Source organism: Lagenorhynchus albirostris, chromosome 4, assembly GCF_949774975.1.
Source record: "Lagenorhynchus albirostris chromosome 4, mLagAlb1.1, whole genome shotgun sequence".
Lineage (NCBI taxonomy): Eukaryota > Metazoa > Chordata > Mammalia > Artiodactyla > Delphinidae > Lagenorhynchus > Lagenorhynchus albirostris.
The window spans coordinates 147155219-147170805 of NC_083098.1; the positions used below are offsets into that span (position 1 = coordinate 147155219).

The window sequence follows — 15587 nt, forward strand, 5'->3', positions numbered from 1 at the left end:
ACACCAGTCAGACCACTCACGCCCTCAACCCTCAGGGCTCCCAGCAACCTTTGCACGGAGAGTGGACGTGCAGAAGTGAAGGCCGACCAAAGCCTCCCCCTACCCCACATCACACCACCTGCTGGGGGCCACTCCTGTGCTTTGAGATGCTCCAGGAGCCCTTGTCGTCACCCTGTTCCCCTCCCCTTTTCCAGACCCAGGACCCAAGGCAGAGCAACCTGCTCCCCTCCCCTCTCCCACCCTCTCCTCTCCCTTCCTGACCGTGGGCTCTCTGGGCTTTTTAAATTCTTTCTCCCTCTCGGTCTTGCTGCATCAGTGGGCCTGACGCCCCTCGGGAGCTGAGGGAGGGGGTCAGGAGAGGCTGTGGCCTGGCGGCCAGGCCTGCGTAGGCCCCTCCTGGATCAGTTCCATTTTGAGGAGCAGGGCTTGTGTAAAGACACGGAGAATAGGGTCCCTCCCTGCCATAGGAACCCTGTGTCCGTTCAGGGAAGAGCTGCCAGCGCAAAACCCTGGGCAAACGTGTAGTCAGCTGCAGGTAGGAGCCACCTCGGGCTTCTCCAGTGTGACTGCGGTGCCGTGTGACCTGCTTCCAAAGCGCCTCTTCCCGGACCGACCTGCTTATGATGAGTCTGAAACCCGCTTCAAACCTGCCAGGGCTGTGGTCTCAGCCAGGGCTCGGGCAGGGGCGCTTCGGCTCCAGTCCCTGGCGGCGGGCCGCCCCCGCTGCCCCCGCTACCCGGTGCGCCCAGAGTCAGCCTTTGTTCCTGTAGGTCCGGCACCTTCTGGGGTATTCACTTTGTTATTTTCTGGGGAGGAAAAGAGCTCCACTTTGTAAATAAGCAATGAGTCATTAGCCGCTGCTTTGAGCCCTAATGCTGACAGGGTTCCCACCCCGGGCCTCGTGTCTGCCGCTCCCGTCGCCACCTGACAGCCGGGCTTCTGTGCACCTGTCGGGCTGCGTCTGCCTCGTGTGTGAAGTGGGGCCTTCGTCTCCTGAAGGGCCGGGCGTCCTGGGCTGCTGGGGCCCTTTGGAAACTCAGCAGAGAAGCCTTCAACTGCCTGGCTCCTGTGGGTTGCAATGCTGCGATTTCACCTAAACACGAGGGGTCTGGAAGCGGCTGCTCTGGGTGCTGGGGGCACATGGCCCCGGCCTGGCTTCGGGGTCATGGTCACTGTGAGGATGACAAAAGGCTGTAGAGGGAGAGCAGGACCAGGACAAGCGAGAAGACGTACCCCCAGCCCGCGGGCAGCCTGATCCCCACGCCTGCCTCAGCCCCTCTCCCCAGGGCTTGGGAGCCGCCAGGCCTCTGCCACCAGAGACCTGTCCCCCCCGAAATGGGAATGCCTGCCCGCCTGCAGGCCTCGGCGCGGAGCGCAGGCCCTGGGCTCACCGCTGCCCTCAGCCCACTGGATGCAGCCGCCTGCCCAGCACTGTGCCCCCCCAGGCCCGCTGGCAGCAGAAACCCCTGCTCCTCCCGTCCTGCCCTGAGCTCCTGCTGCTCTTAGAGTCAGCGTGACCCTTGATTCTCCTCGCTGCGCATCTTAAGCTCACTCCACGTCCCGTCACCGGTGCGCGCCGAGTGCCGGGCTCCAGGCCTCCTGCTCCAAGGGGCCGACGCTTGTCCGATGAGACACACGAGCAGGCCTGCGGGGACGGCACTGAGTGATCGGCGACATCCAGCATGACTGCTGAGCCCAGGGGAGGCCCCTCGCCAGGCCGGGCTGAGCTTCAAAGGATGTGCAGGAGCCGGTCAGGCCTGTGCCAGCATCCCTGGAGGCCCACGAGTGCCAGGCTCTCACGAGGCCCTGGAGCTGGGGCCGAGAGTGAGCAGCTGTTCCAGCTCAGCGTGGGGCAGGGAGCACGCGGGGGAAAGGGAGTGAAGGTTTCCTTCCCAAACTTAGAATTGCACCCCCCACACGCACGCACGCGCACGCACGCACGCACGCACAGGCGCACACACGCACGCACACACACGCACGCACACGCGCACGCACGCACACGCGCACGCACGCACACGCGCACGCACGCACACGCACGCACGCACACACACGCACACGCGCACGCACGCACGCACACGCACGCACACGCGCACACACGCACGCACACGCGCGCGCACGCACGCACGCACACGCACGCACACACGCACGCACGCACACACGCGCGCACGCACGCGCACGCACGCACACGCGCGCACACACACGCACACACGCGCGCGCGCGCACGCACACACGCACGCACACACACGCGCACACGCACGCACACACGCATGCACACACACACGCACACACACGCGCACGCACACACACACGCACGCACACACACACGCACACACACACACACGCACACGGGAGGCAATTAGCCCTCTGTGGGGAAAGCCAAACTGTATGTTCACGTGGGACCTATGAGGTGGGGTACCTCGTGCTCCCACCAAGGGGATCCGTGCTCCCAGGGATGCACCTACGGAGACAGGCCTGCATTTTCACAACTGAAACAGCAGGAACCTGATCAGCTGAATCAAAGTGTGAAGGGAAGTTGTGTCGGAAGTGGGGACCCATGAACACGAAGCACGGAACAGAAGCCCTCACAGAGCCAAACATTGTCCTACTTGGGGGGCAGGGGCACGGTGGCCTTAGAGTGTGACAGACCCCCCGGCAAGGGCATGGGGAATAAGGACCGGGGCCTGGAGAAGTGACCAGACCCTCAGTCTCCGGCTCAGCCCATCTCTGCTTCTCTCAGAGTTGCCACATCACCGGCTTCTCTCGGAAGCAGGCTTTCTTCCTGTACAGAGACCTTGGGATATCCCAACAGCTCTACAGAGGAAGGGAAAGGAATTCCTTCTCAGCCGTAGACACAGAAGGAGAAATGTGACTTCCGGCAGTGGCCACGGCACTCCGATCAGACCACCCTCCCACAGATATCAACTAGAAAGTATGCTAAAGTATAATAAACAACTACCTAAAGGTACTGAAAAGTGACCAAAAGCAGACAGAAATTGGAGGTGGGTTAACACTTGGAAGGAAGGAATAGCACAGGGTGAATTTGCCGTCTTGTAGCTCTTCACCTGAAGGCAAGCCTCTGTCCGTGTTGTGTGTGGCTAAAACTCCCCGACAGAAATCCAGGGTCTTACTGGCTTCAAGAAGCAGAGGACAGGGGCTTCCTTGGTGGCACAGTGGTTAAGAATCCACCTGACAATGCAGGGGACATGGGTTCAAGCCCTGGTCCAGGAAGATCCCACATACCACGGAGCAACTAAGCCTGTGCGACACAACTACTGAGCCCACATGCCACAACTACTGAAGCCCATGCACCTAGAGCCCATGCTGTACAACAAGAGAAGCCAGTGCAATGAGAAGCCCACGCACCACGCACCCACGCACCCGCTCGCCACAACTAGAGAAAGCCTGCGCGCAGCAACGAAGACCGAAAGTAGCCAAAAATAAAAATTAATTAATTAATTGGGGAAAATAAAAGGCAGAGGAAAGAGGTCAGGGCAGCCAGTGAATCTGGAAAGTGAAGGGAGAAATCTCAGAAAGAGGAGAGTCAAAGGAGAACCCCGAATTCTGGGCTTGAGCTCTGCCCAGATCTCTGGCTGAACCCTGACTGTGTGTGAAAAGGGCAGACGTCAAACAGCCCAGCTACTGCTGAAAGGACTGATGCGCGCTTTCAGCTGCTGCTGACTGCAGGGGGACAAAGTTTGAAGTTTTTTGTTTCCTAAATCAGCACTGCTGAGAGAAACATAACAGAATCTAGAGTGTCTACAACATATCATTTATAATACAATAGCCAGAATACAAAACGTATGAAGAAAGAGGGTAACCCGGTCCATGCTCAAGAAAAGAGATGTGTGTAACTGAGTCCCTTTGCTGTACACCTGAAACGAACGCAATGTTACCAATCAACTACACTTCGATGCTGAAAAAAGCAACAGACTCCTGATAGACTCTTGATACAGCTGTCAACATGGATGAACCTCAAAACATTATGGCCAATGAAAGAAGACAGCCAGATGCAAAGGAGTATTTATAGTGAACAATTCATTACACCCTTCATACGAAATTCTGGAACACGAAATTAATTTACAGTATGGCATACTTTGTGTTATATATATTTTACCACAAAAAATAATGAAAAGAAAATCTGCACTGATAGAAAGCGAACAAGTGGTTTCCTGGGATCTGGAGTCGATTGCAACTCGCGTGTCGTCCTGGAACTCGGGGTGCTGTCCTAGAACTCGGGGTGCCGGCCTAGAGCTTGGGTGTCATCCTAGAACTCAGGTGTCGTCCTGGAACTCGGGCTGTCATCCTGGAACTTGGTGTGTCATCCTAGAACTCAGGGTGTCATCCTAGAGCTTGGGTGTCATCTAGAACTCGGGGTGCCATCCTGGAACTCGGGTGTCATCCTGACCAGAGATCTTGCTGTAAGAAGCTTCTCCAGAACGCCTGCGTCCTCTAGGGACCAAATATTGGTCTGGACCAAAAGTTTTTGTCTCAAAAAAACATTCCAAGGGTGGGAGCTCCTCGTATTTTGGCACTGGAAACTTCCCTTCCTCTTTTATTTGCCGGCCCTCTCCAGCCTCCCCCAGTTCTGGAAACAGGCTCCCTTCTGGACAGGCTGCAAGCAGGGACTACAGCTCCTTCACCAGGGCTTCACCTGCAGCACCTGCCAGGCCCTCAGTCAACATTGTTGAATAAATAAATGTTTAACAGGCTCCCGTCCAGACTGGCTGGCACCGAACACTTGGTCTGTGAAGCCAAAGCCAACACCATCCTGACCAATCAGAAGAGACCAGTGGTGCCAGTTGGGCCTTGACGCAGCGAGTCTTCCAAGATCCCTTCTGTGGGCTCACTTCCACGCGTGGTGGTCACTGCCTGGTGGCTCGTGTCCTGGGAGCCCGCTGGGCGAGAGACTGGCCTCTGATCACGCTTCTACTCACACAGGGAAGGAGCGACTTGCTGCTGGCCTTGGAGTTCCCGTTCAGGAAGCTGCCCAGTTTTTGGAGAGTTTTTTGCAGAAGTACAAGAAAATCAAGGACTTCACCCAAGCAACCATTGCCCGGTGTCACCAGACAGGTCAGCCAGCTGCTGCCAAAGCCGTCGGCAGGTCCCCCTCCCTCTCCCACGCCCTCTCTGCAGCAGCCAGGTGGTCTCCCAGACCCTGCTCCTCCGGTGGGTGGGTGAACAGATGGGAGGGTGGGGGGTTGTTGGGGGCTGGGTGGGTGGGGACTGGGTGAGCATCCAGCCCCTGCTGGATAAATGGGACCAAAAGGCTCCACGTAAGGAGGGTCCAGAGCCAGGCTCTTCCTGAGGCAACAATACTAAGCTTGAGTTAGAAATGGTAGATGGATAGATACACAGAGAGAGATGTCCTGCACCTAAAAATGGAGAACTGTGTTCTTAGGAAAAGCATGTGGTGTATCCACAACATTTCGCCACAGTTTGGTCACAGATTTCAAAGAATATCAAATAGAGCATGTGCTGTGACCACAGTGGAATAAAAAGGTAGTTTATATCAATATGTGTGGCCATCCATCCATCTGCCTATTTGGAAAAATCCTTGCACTCCTAAATGATTTAAGATTTTAAAAAGAAGTCCCAAGCCAATGACAAGCATTTTAGCAATAAATGACAGTATAAGTATCTCAGTGAAAAACCGTAAGACATGGCCAAGCGGACCTTCACTTAGAGATGAAGGAATTCTTTAAAAGAGTGCTTTAAAAGAAAAAAAATTTCTGAACATAAATGACTATATTCAACACAAGACATTTGGGAACGAGCAGCAGAGTAGATTAAAGAAACAAGAAGGAAGGAAATCAACGTAGGAGCAGAAGCTCATGAAACAGACGCAAAACAGAGAGCAGTGGTCGCCACAGAGCAAGCGGAGAGTCAGCGCACTTGGGATCACGGAGGATTGGCGCATCCCGCAGGGCCCGGGATCCTCCCGGGGGCTCACTGATGACCTTTCTCTCGGGAGCCCGTGAGTGCAGGGCGGCCCCACAGGCTCCCCTGGGCCTGGCCGCACATCCCGACAGCAGCCTGTGCGGGGTCAGCGCTCAGCTCCTGCAGCCTCCTGGGGGCTCGAGAAAGCCGGGAAACCGTTTCTATCCCCCAGTGAGCATCTCACAGGCCTCGGCTCCTGGGCCTGGGGGTGAGCCGTACGGAGGCTGCACAGCCCGGGTCGACGCCTGCAGCCTCCTCACTGGGGCCCCACGCTTGGGAAAACTAAAATACTATCAATTATGAAATGTGAAAACAGTGATAGAACCCAGCGCTGCTGAGTTCACGGAGCCAGGGTCACTGCAGGAGGGGGGACAGCCACACGCAGGCCCTCGTGCCGCACAGCGCGGCCAGGCGTGGTGTCCACGGCTGCCCACAACTGCCTACGTCATCCTCACTGCAACTCAGAAGCTTGGGTCGCATCGTGACCCTGCTTTACAGGTGAAGAAAATGAGCCCCGAGAGGTCAAGTAGCTTCCTGAGTTCACACAGCTAACAAAACAGGCGGTGCCAGGCCGGGACCCACCCCCCAGGCAGCTTGGCCCAGCCAGTGCCTCTCTGCTGCACGGCTCTGCATCCCTGCCCTGCACTGAACTTTCTCGAAGGGCCGTGGAGCTTTATGCTTGCCAGCGTGAAGCACGCATGTCCTTTGACGCAGCAATTACATTTCTGGGCAGACGCTCAACTGTCATTAAATTATGCTACAGACATTTGTTGGGTGCCTACCCGTGTCAGGCACTGTGTTGGCACCAGGGATAGGACCTCCTGGCTCTCCTGGAGACACAATCCAGGGAAACGTAACCCACAGTGAGCAAGTACATCCAGACGGTGTCAGAAAGATGGGATCCTGGGTGTGGAAGAATCCCGGGGCACTGGGCAGAGAGCAGCAGAGGGCAGCCCTGGGGATGGTCAGCCACAGTGACACTAAAAGAGGTGACACCTGAGCAAGACCAGGTGAGAGGCCAGGGAGAGCCGGCAGGGAGGGGCGGGGCCAGGAAGAGGCAGGTGTGCGCCCAGACTCTGCACGGCACCACACGGGTCACGAAAAGAGCCTGGGTTTCATTTTTCGCAGATTGTTCCAGCAAGGGTGTGGAAAAGAGGTCGGGAGGGGAGCTGATCAGAGCCAGCACCTGGGAGCAGTGACGCGGCTGTTAACTCAGAAAGTCCTGGGAGGTGGGATGGAGGGGGACCACTGGTGAGAGGTAGACAGCAGGGCGAGGAGGGAAGGAGGTGCTGTGAGCCTGCGCTCTCCCTGCAGGCTCACTGACCTGCCCGGGGGTGGACAGGTGGGCCAGGCAGGTTGACCATGATGCTGATGAAGCTGTAAGTTCAGGGTCCTCCTTGTGTGGGCCCCTCCTCCCAGGCCCCGGGAGAGGCCCTGCAGTGTGTTCACGTGGTCACATCTTTTGTAGAATTGGCAAAAGCAGGGTACTTTAACTGCGATTGACTAAGACGCTGTCTCTTCCCCTCCACCCTCCTCCGCCGTACTCCTTTCCATGGTATGTGGCATTGCCGTGGCCACAGCTATATTTTGAATCCGGCTTAAGGGGAAGTCAAATTGGTGCCTCATTTAGTTCGGATCTCAGTGTGGGTATTCCTGAGGTTTGTTGCTCTTTCCATGCACGGTTGAGGGGTGCTAGCCGTCCTGGCACAGGGATGGCTTCCGGGAGCATTCCTTCCATGCCTTCCCACTTCCCGAGTGCAGTAACAGGAAGGTGCAGGGCCAGAGGTCATCCGCAGTGTGAACAGGAACTATAATCGCCAGGACCGCAAGCCTTGCAAACAAGATTTGAAATGTATGGAACCAGGGGCTTCTGCTTTGGGCCGCAAAGAAGTTCAGACTTTCCTCCCACCATAAACAACTAGAAAACTGGGCAAAATATATGAAGCAGCTGTTCCAGACACTGGATCATAGGCAGTGTATTACTCTGGTCTCTGATAGAACAGAAGCAAAGGAGGGGAGCCCTCTGACACCCTGTGTCTAGGGCCACAGACCATAGTGCAGGAGGGGAGCCCAAGCAGATTACAGTGGCCTCGCTGAGTTGAGGAGACAAGGATTGGGTCTGGGAGGCAAAGGCAATCGGATCTTGCAAGGTAGACTATCAGAGAGGAGAAAGTTATAGAGAGAAAGTCTCCATGAACCTTCAGAGGAGTCCCCCGTCTGTCCTTAATACTGAGATATGTGTGCAGAGAGTGAAACTCCACAGGACTAAGCAGAATCATTTCTGGGGAGCAGAAGGCTGAGCAACCTCAGAGTTCACACAGGGCCAGGAGATGTTTGGGTTCTGACCATTGGAATGGAGGGTGCTCAGTGGATATCTGAGACATTCACCCAGAAGGGTAACACTTTAGCAGTAGGTCTAAACTAGCCCTAGATTAAAGCTATTCTAAACCCACCCTAACAAAGCTTAAAAGTGGGCCTCAAAAGGATCAGGCGATCTGCAGGTACCTCAGGCCTGCCTAACACTCTCGAAAGGAAAACACCAGGGGCTTCCCTGGTGGCGCAGTGGTTGAGAATCTGCCTGCCAACGCAGGGGGCGCGAGTTCGAGCCCTGGTCTGGGAAGATCCCACGTGCCGTGGAGCAGCTGGGCCCGTGAGCCACAGCTACTGAGCCTGCGCATCTGGAGCCTGTGCTCCGCAACGAGAGAGGCCGCGATAGTAAGAGGCCCGCGCACCGTGACTAGAGGGAGCCCTCGTGCAGAAACGAAGACCCAACGCAGCCAAAAATAAATTAATTAATTAAATTAAAAAAAAAAAAGGAAAACACCAAACCCCATCACTGAACAACATAAAACGCACAATACCCAGCATCCAGTAGGAAATCACTAGACAGGGCTTCCCTGGTGGCGCAGTGGTTAAGAATCCACCTGCCAATGCAGGGGACATGGGTTCAAGCCCTGGTCCGGGAAGATCCCACATGCCGCGGAGCAACTAAGCCCGTGTGCCACAACTACTGAGCCTGTGTGCCACAACTACTGAAGCCCACGCACCTAGAGCCCGTGCTCCGCAACAAGAAAAGCCACCACGATGAGAAGCTTGGGCACCGCAATGAAGAGTAGCTCCCGCTCGCCACAACTAGAGTGAGCCGGCACGCAGCAACGAAGACCCAACGCAGCCAGAAATAAATAAATAAATTTTTAAAAAAAGGAAAAATCACCAGATACGCACAGAGACAGACTGGAATGCGCCCGTCAGAAGCACGGCTCTCCCTGTTCTCGCTGCCTGTCACAGTGAGGGGACTTTAATTATACGTTGCCTGGCATTGGAGCAGGTGCTTAACACACTGTCATTTTTATAATTATTGTGTACGTGAGAAATTCTTCCAATCCTCAGACACATAACGTGTAAGTTGGGGATTTAGTTCTTACCAACACCTAGTAAAACCGAAGTTCTCACTGGTCAGGAACATAACCATTGCAGCACCTCTGCATTCATTCTCTTAAAGGGGACCCCAAATTATGGAAGCTTTGGGCCCCACAAAGCTTGGATGTGCCCTTATGTGTAGGGATGTGGTCTCTGACGCAGACCATCAACCCCTCCTTGAGTGAACTAAGGATTAATGCTTTTCTCCCCAGCTCCAGCTGCCGCACTGTCCAGAATTACTTCTGTCCCCAAGAACCACAAGTGGTTTTTCACCTTTAGAGTGTAAAAACCGCCCTTCCCGTCCTACATCAGATCTAAGCACGGCTAGAAGTTAGAAAGTGTGCAAAACATGCCACCGGGCAAGCAAAGGCCACTCTGCTGCTGTCCTTGCTTTCCCACCACAGAGCCCACCTGCCCTAGAGACAGACCCAGAGGCCTCAGGGCGGAGCTCCGGCACTGCTGCTCCGGCTGCAGCAGGGAGGGTTCCCGCGGGGCCCCAGGACCTAATCTGAGAGCAGCTGTGCCCACAAGGGGAGGGTCCAGAAGGGCGCCACGCCGCCCGCTCACTGCTGCTCTCATCTTGCTCTTCCTCCGTGTGACGCAGGCTGTGTGGTGTCCATCATGGGCAGGAGGAGGCCGCTGCCGAGGATCTGTGCGCGCGACCCGCAGCTCCGGGCTCAAGCAGAGCGGCAGGCCGTGAACTTCGTGGTGCAAGGTGCCAGAGCCCCTCTGCTTCTCGGTTTCCAGCCCCAGGAGATGAGTGCCAGGGTGTATCCCACTCTCGTCCTCCTGGCGGTTACTGCTGGGAGCCGCAGGGCAGGTGCTCAGCACCTGGTCCCCTTCCTGACTGCGACGCACCCCACGAGGCCAGACGGGAGACAGGCTCCAGGAGGTCATCCGGCCGGCGCCAGGGCCAGACCTGGAGCTCAGTCCCTTGACCCTCGGCCTGGTCTCTCCGCCACAGCCCTCATCCTTGGCAGGCGTCCGAACCCTAGTGCACCCGCCACGGATCCGTCAGTCTTCCTTAGAATGGCCAAAGCCACAGTCTCTGCGTGGAGGGCAGGTGTGAGGCGGCGCTAGACGCCGTCCTGATGAGGCCTTGGGGGCCTGGGGGTCGGGCAACGTCCCCACCTGTGACCCCAGTGGTCACGGATGGAGAACCAAGGTCCCTGGGCCCAGAGACGAAGACTGGAGGTAGGACCCCAGCCCCCGAGGGGTTTCTGCAGCAGGAGGGTGGCCCGGGCCCAGCAGACGCGGAGTGCAAGGCGTGGATGGTGGAGCAGGAAGGTCAAGTCCCCAGCGAGTGCTGCACAGAGGCCGGTGCGGCAGCGCTGCCCGGCTAAGCTCAGCCTTGGCGAGCAGGAGAGGGGCGGCAGCTGCGGGAGGACGGCTGGGACCGGCTCTGGGCTCAGTGTAGCGTCTTCCCGGGTCCTGCCCTGCTGTGACCACCCAGACGAGAGCAGAGCACAGCGACAGCCTCCAACCCTGAGAGGTCCCTGCATCTCAGGCCGGCTCCCTCACGCGAGGCCGTGGTTGGCTCACGACCACCCACCTCTGTCCCTGGCGGCCTTGAAGCTGGTTTGGAGAAAAAACTGCACATAGACCTCTCCACATGGGAAGCTGACCAGGAGGCCTGGCCACGCTTTGAGCTCCCCCGGAGGGGTGATCTCCCAGCACGGGACAGCACGGGACAAGTGACCTGCCGTTGCCCGTGCTGAGCTGAGCCGGTGCCCACCAGGGAGCTGTCCCTCCACCTGGGCAGACACAGGGCCCGGCAGGCCTGCTCCCGCATCCCACCCCACCCGCGCTCTGCTCCCCCCGCCCCCTCACCTCCTCTCTCTTGGCTGTGCTCCTCCTCCTAAAGTAGCAAAGCCTCCCAACATCCCAGCCCTGGCAGAGGGTCCCCGTGGCACTGAGACCCCTCGCGGCCGGCAGGTCAGTCGCAGAAACCAGACTTGCACGTCCAGCATTCCTGCTGCGCTCATGGGAAGTGTGGCCCTGCAGTGGAGGGAGGCGGCCCACTGACTGGGGCCTTTTATTTCTTCGTGAACCTCAGGAGCCTTGAACGGCTAGAGCAGCTTAAAGCCAGGAATGGAAACCTGAACTTCAGTCTGTTTCCCGTGATCCGAACCGGTTGTTGAGACACCCACTGTTTGCCTGGCGCTGGAACAAGCGTGTCCCCTACGCTGGCCAGCACCTCCAGAGTGCCTGACTGACCATGTGATTGATCCCGCCCAAGTCCTAGAAGCCCGTATCATAGCCCCACTCCACACACTGGGAGGCTGAGGTTCTGCCAGGTTCAAGGGCTGCACAGCGGGAGGGCTGAGGGAGCGGGGGCTGAGCCCATGGCCGCCGTCCGGGCTCCGTCATCCTGTCGGCTGGTGCAGTGGGCACAGCCCAGGTGTGGTCAGAACCTGTGAGCATGCTGAGACACTGCTCCCAGGGGCAGGCCATGTTACACGGCAGGTGTAGGGTCCCCAGTCAGCTGACTTGAGCGTATCAGAAGGGGACATCCCAGGTGGGCCTGGGCTGATCAGGTGGGCCCTTGAAAGAACGTTTAGGGGTCAGAGTCAGCGATTCTGGCCGTGGAGGGGCAAACACGCTGGGGAGAGGGCCCGTGGCACAGACCTGAGGGTCACAGCCGCCAGGAAACGGGAACCCCAGTCACGTGACTGCAAGGAAATGAATTTTGCTGGCAACCTGAGGTCATCTGAAAGTGGGCCTTCCTCAGGGGAGCCCCAGATGAGGACACAGCCAGGTCCACACCGACCTCAGCCTGCGAGGCCCTGAGCAAAGGCACAGCCACACGTGCAAGAACTGAGAGATGGTAGATCCTTGTGGCTCTCACCTGCTGGGTGTGGGGTCATGCGTTAGGCAGTGTAGAAAATTCAGACAGCCCTCCTGGGTGGGCAGGGCTGCGGGGCCCCGGGCCTCACACTGTTCCTGAACCAGCGCCCTTTGTGCCTCACAGGCTCGGCCGCGGACCTCTGCAAGATGGCCATGATCCACCTCTTCACAGCAGTGGCCACGTCCCCCGTCCTGACGGCCAGGTCAGTGAGTGAGCGCCAGCCGGCCCAGGCCCGGCCCAGGGCGCGGACCTGCCCTCTGCAGGGCTCGGGTGGGCGGCCTGCTGCTCTGCGCCTAGCCCGCGGGCAGACGCCTCCAGGACGCGAAGCCACAGTGGCCACTTCCCTCCGGGGCTTGGACTGGACAAGCTCGCTGACCCCCACGGAGGGACCCGCTTCAGCCAAGGTGCTCCCAGCACTCCCAGGAGAACGCTTTGTTCCCAGCTGGGGCTGAGTCTCCCCAGGTTGCCTGGTGCAGAAATGTGTCTCCCCTCGGTGAGCCTGAACCCCTTCGGGCACGGCCCCAGGGGTACACACGCAGCTGCCCGCCTCAGAGTTGGGTGGGCCCCGCGGCCCCTCAGACAGGACACGGGGCTCCGCACTGCGTCCGCTCCCAGCCCCTGATAAGTGAGCCAGAGGCCCGGCTTCTGCTGCCATCCCCTCCCCAAAGGCTCTCGCCAGGCTCCACGTCTGCCTCGGTTGCTCTCCTGGGCACACACCCCGAGCAGAGGGAGTGTCCGGGTGTCCGGGTGACCAGGTGTGCTCGTCCCAGGCTCTGCTGGCCCAGAACCACCCATCGGGCTGCCCAAGGTCCTGGCCTGGGTGCAGGTGGGAGGGGGTGGGTTCTCCTCCCGAATCCCAGGATCCCCTCCTGGCGGCCCACCTGGGCTCCCCAGAGGAGTGAGTATGTCCGACCCCAGGAGGTCTGCCTCCCTCCCTCTTTGGTCTCTATGTCTGTTTGCCACCCCTCGGGCCCTCCCAGGCTCCACGTGTGGGCCAGCGTGGGCCTGCCTGCTCAGGAGCCCTTCCCGGGCGTCAGCCTGTCTGCACCTGGGGAGGAAGCTCATGGTGGGTTAGGTGATGAAAATTTATGAAGCGTTAAGTGGTCTCACGGGCCCCACCCTGAGGGGCGTCTGCTCACTCCGCTGCGCTCCGGGGCGTCACCAGCACAGAGGACAGCTGGCCCCTCCTCCCGCCACCTCTGGGACACGGGGCCTGCTGGCCTGTGGCCACCCTTTTCCACGTGAGCTTACGGTTTTCTCTAGGCTTCTGATACTATTTTATATCCTCAAGGCATGGGATTTTTCCTTGCCTGAGATCTTTCATCTTTGCTTAACAAGCTTCCGCCTTTACTTCTTCAGATGTTTCCTCCTGTTCGTTTTGATGTTCTAGCCTACGTTCTTTTGTCAATTTCAGCAACTTTGTAGAGAAGTGTGTCCGGGGCAAAGGCCCCGGCCTGCAGGGTCGTGTCCTAGTAAAGGAGACGGGAGAAGACCTTCCCAGGCTCCACCGCTGTTGGCCTCCGCCTTCACAGCCTCTGCCCCGGGGCACTTCCTCTGGTCCATGGTTCACCTTACACCCCTGGGAAGGAGTAGCCACACCCCGGCTGTCACCCCAGGGCTGGGAGGAAGGACAGAGGGTGAGAAGCCTGAGACCCGGCAGGATGTAAGTGCTACCCCGGGTGCCCTGCGGTAGCTGTGCCAGGGTCTGGGCTGCTGTCTCCGGTTCCTGCAGCAGCTGCGGGAGGTGAGGGGGCAGGAGCTGAGTGGGAGATGCTCTCCCGTCGCCAGGTCTCTCCTGCCGGCCGTCCCCAGCACGCACACGCCGAGGCCAGACGCCTCTTCCATCCAGGGCTCCTCGTGGCTTTCTGCTCGACTCCTGCATCCTGTTCACTTGTGCCTTTTCTGAGGGTAAAATGCGCGAGGGTGTGTGGGGCCTGCGCTAGCGCCGGTTGTTCCGCGTCCGTGATATCTCACGTCTAGGAGGTCTGGTCCATCTCCAGTTTCTGTGGGATGGGTAAGGGAAGTGGCATACGAGGGCCTGGGGCTTTTTGGGGACAGTCCTCATCCAGGAATTCAGAAACCCGATGGCCATCCCTTTTGCCAGCGCTGTGTTGTCTTCAGGAAACGCGTTTCATAACAGAACACGTTAACCGCTTCGTGTCATTTCAGAAACCGAAGCAGGCCAGTGTGGAACACGGCCGTCCACACTGTGCGTGTGAACTTGAGTTGTTCTCCCTGGAGTGGCAGGAAAGGTCTAGGACGATGTCGGTGGTCGGGGTTGGGGGGGGGGGCAGATGCGGGCCACGCGTGAGCTGGTATCTGCCTGAAGCAACGTGACTGGAACGCGTCCCTGGGGCTCCTGGCACCTGGTCCAGTCGCCCCGAAGTGCCCCGCGGGCTGGAACCACAGGACGGCCTCCACTCACTGCCCACGGGCTGGGGAAGGAAGGCCAGGGGGCTTGTGACCCCAAGCGCTGCCGTTGGCCGAGAGCTCACTTGGCCTCGTGCTGAGCTGTCGGGGGGCGGGGGGGCGGCCTCCTCTCTTCCGACGTGAGACCCCCATGACAGGCCCTTCCAGGTTTCAGACCATGTTGGGGCTGGAAAGAAGCTTTGGAGGCTGTCGATTCCAACACCTGCATGTAGAGACGGGAACCCGAGAGCATGGTGCAACACGGCCCAAATCACCAGAACTAGACCAGCACCGGGCCCCCTGGCACGCTGCAGACTCTCCTCCCCTGGGATCGTGCAGAGGCCCGCAGCCCCACTGCTTCCCCACTGGACGGCGTGGCAGCCTCAGAGGACACTTACCCTGCTCCTTTGCCCATGGTTACAGGACAGCAGGGTCATCCCACCACAGAGGCAGCCCTCTGCCCTCTGCCCACCTGGCAGCAACCCGAGGGCATCTGTGGTCAGGCTTAGCCCGGCATGTGGGCTCTTGCTCTCCCCATCTCAGGAAGGGGCAGAGAAGGTGCCCGGGGCCCAGGGCAGGCGACAGGACCAGCCAAGCAGCGAGGAGCGGCCTTGAGGGACATGGGGGCAGCAGGCCCTGGACTTCCCACGGTGACAGGGCAGCAGGTGGAGAGGGCTCTGCAGCACCTGAGCCCTTGAGGATGTATGGGAAGCAAGGCTGGGGCAGCCTGCAAGCCCCTGGACCATGGCCTGGACCACAGCAGCCACTGGCCGGAGTGGACGGATGGGAGGCTGGGCCTTTGGGGGCAGGAGGACGCCACGCTGGTCCAGCAGGAAGGACGCAGAGCCGTTAACAAAACCTGACCTTGACAGCACAGAGGGACTGCGGGGGCACTGAGACCAAGCTCCCCAGAGCGGCCGTCTGTGGTCACCTGCGCAGGTCAGGACAACAGCGTAACGGCAGGGGCGTGGGG

At 58.7% G+C, this 15587-nt stretch overlaps 1 protein-coding gene across 1 annotated transcript in view; it reads left to right on the forward strand.

Moving 5' to 3' along the window:
- The window catches only part of POLN (DNA polymerase nu), a 173444-nt gene that overhangs the window by 150833 nt on the left and 7024 nt on the right, over positions 1-15587 (forward strand). Inside the window, exons 21-23 of the mRNA XM_060148878.1 lie at positions 4939-5070; positions 9962-10072; positions 12329-12407. Of these exons, the coding sequence (XP_060004861.1) occupies positions 4939-5070; positions 9962-10072; positions 12329-12407 (322 nt within the window). The remainder of the gene's footprint in view (positions 1-4938; positions 5071-9961; positions 10073-12328; positions 12408-15587) is intronic.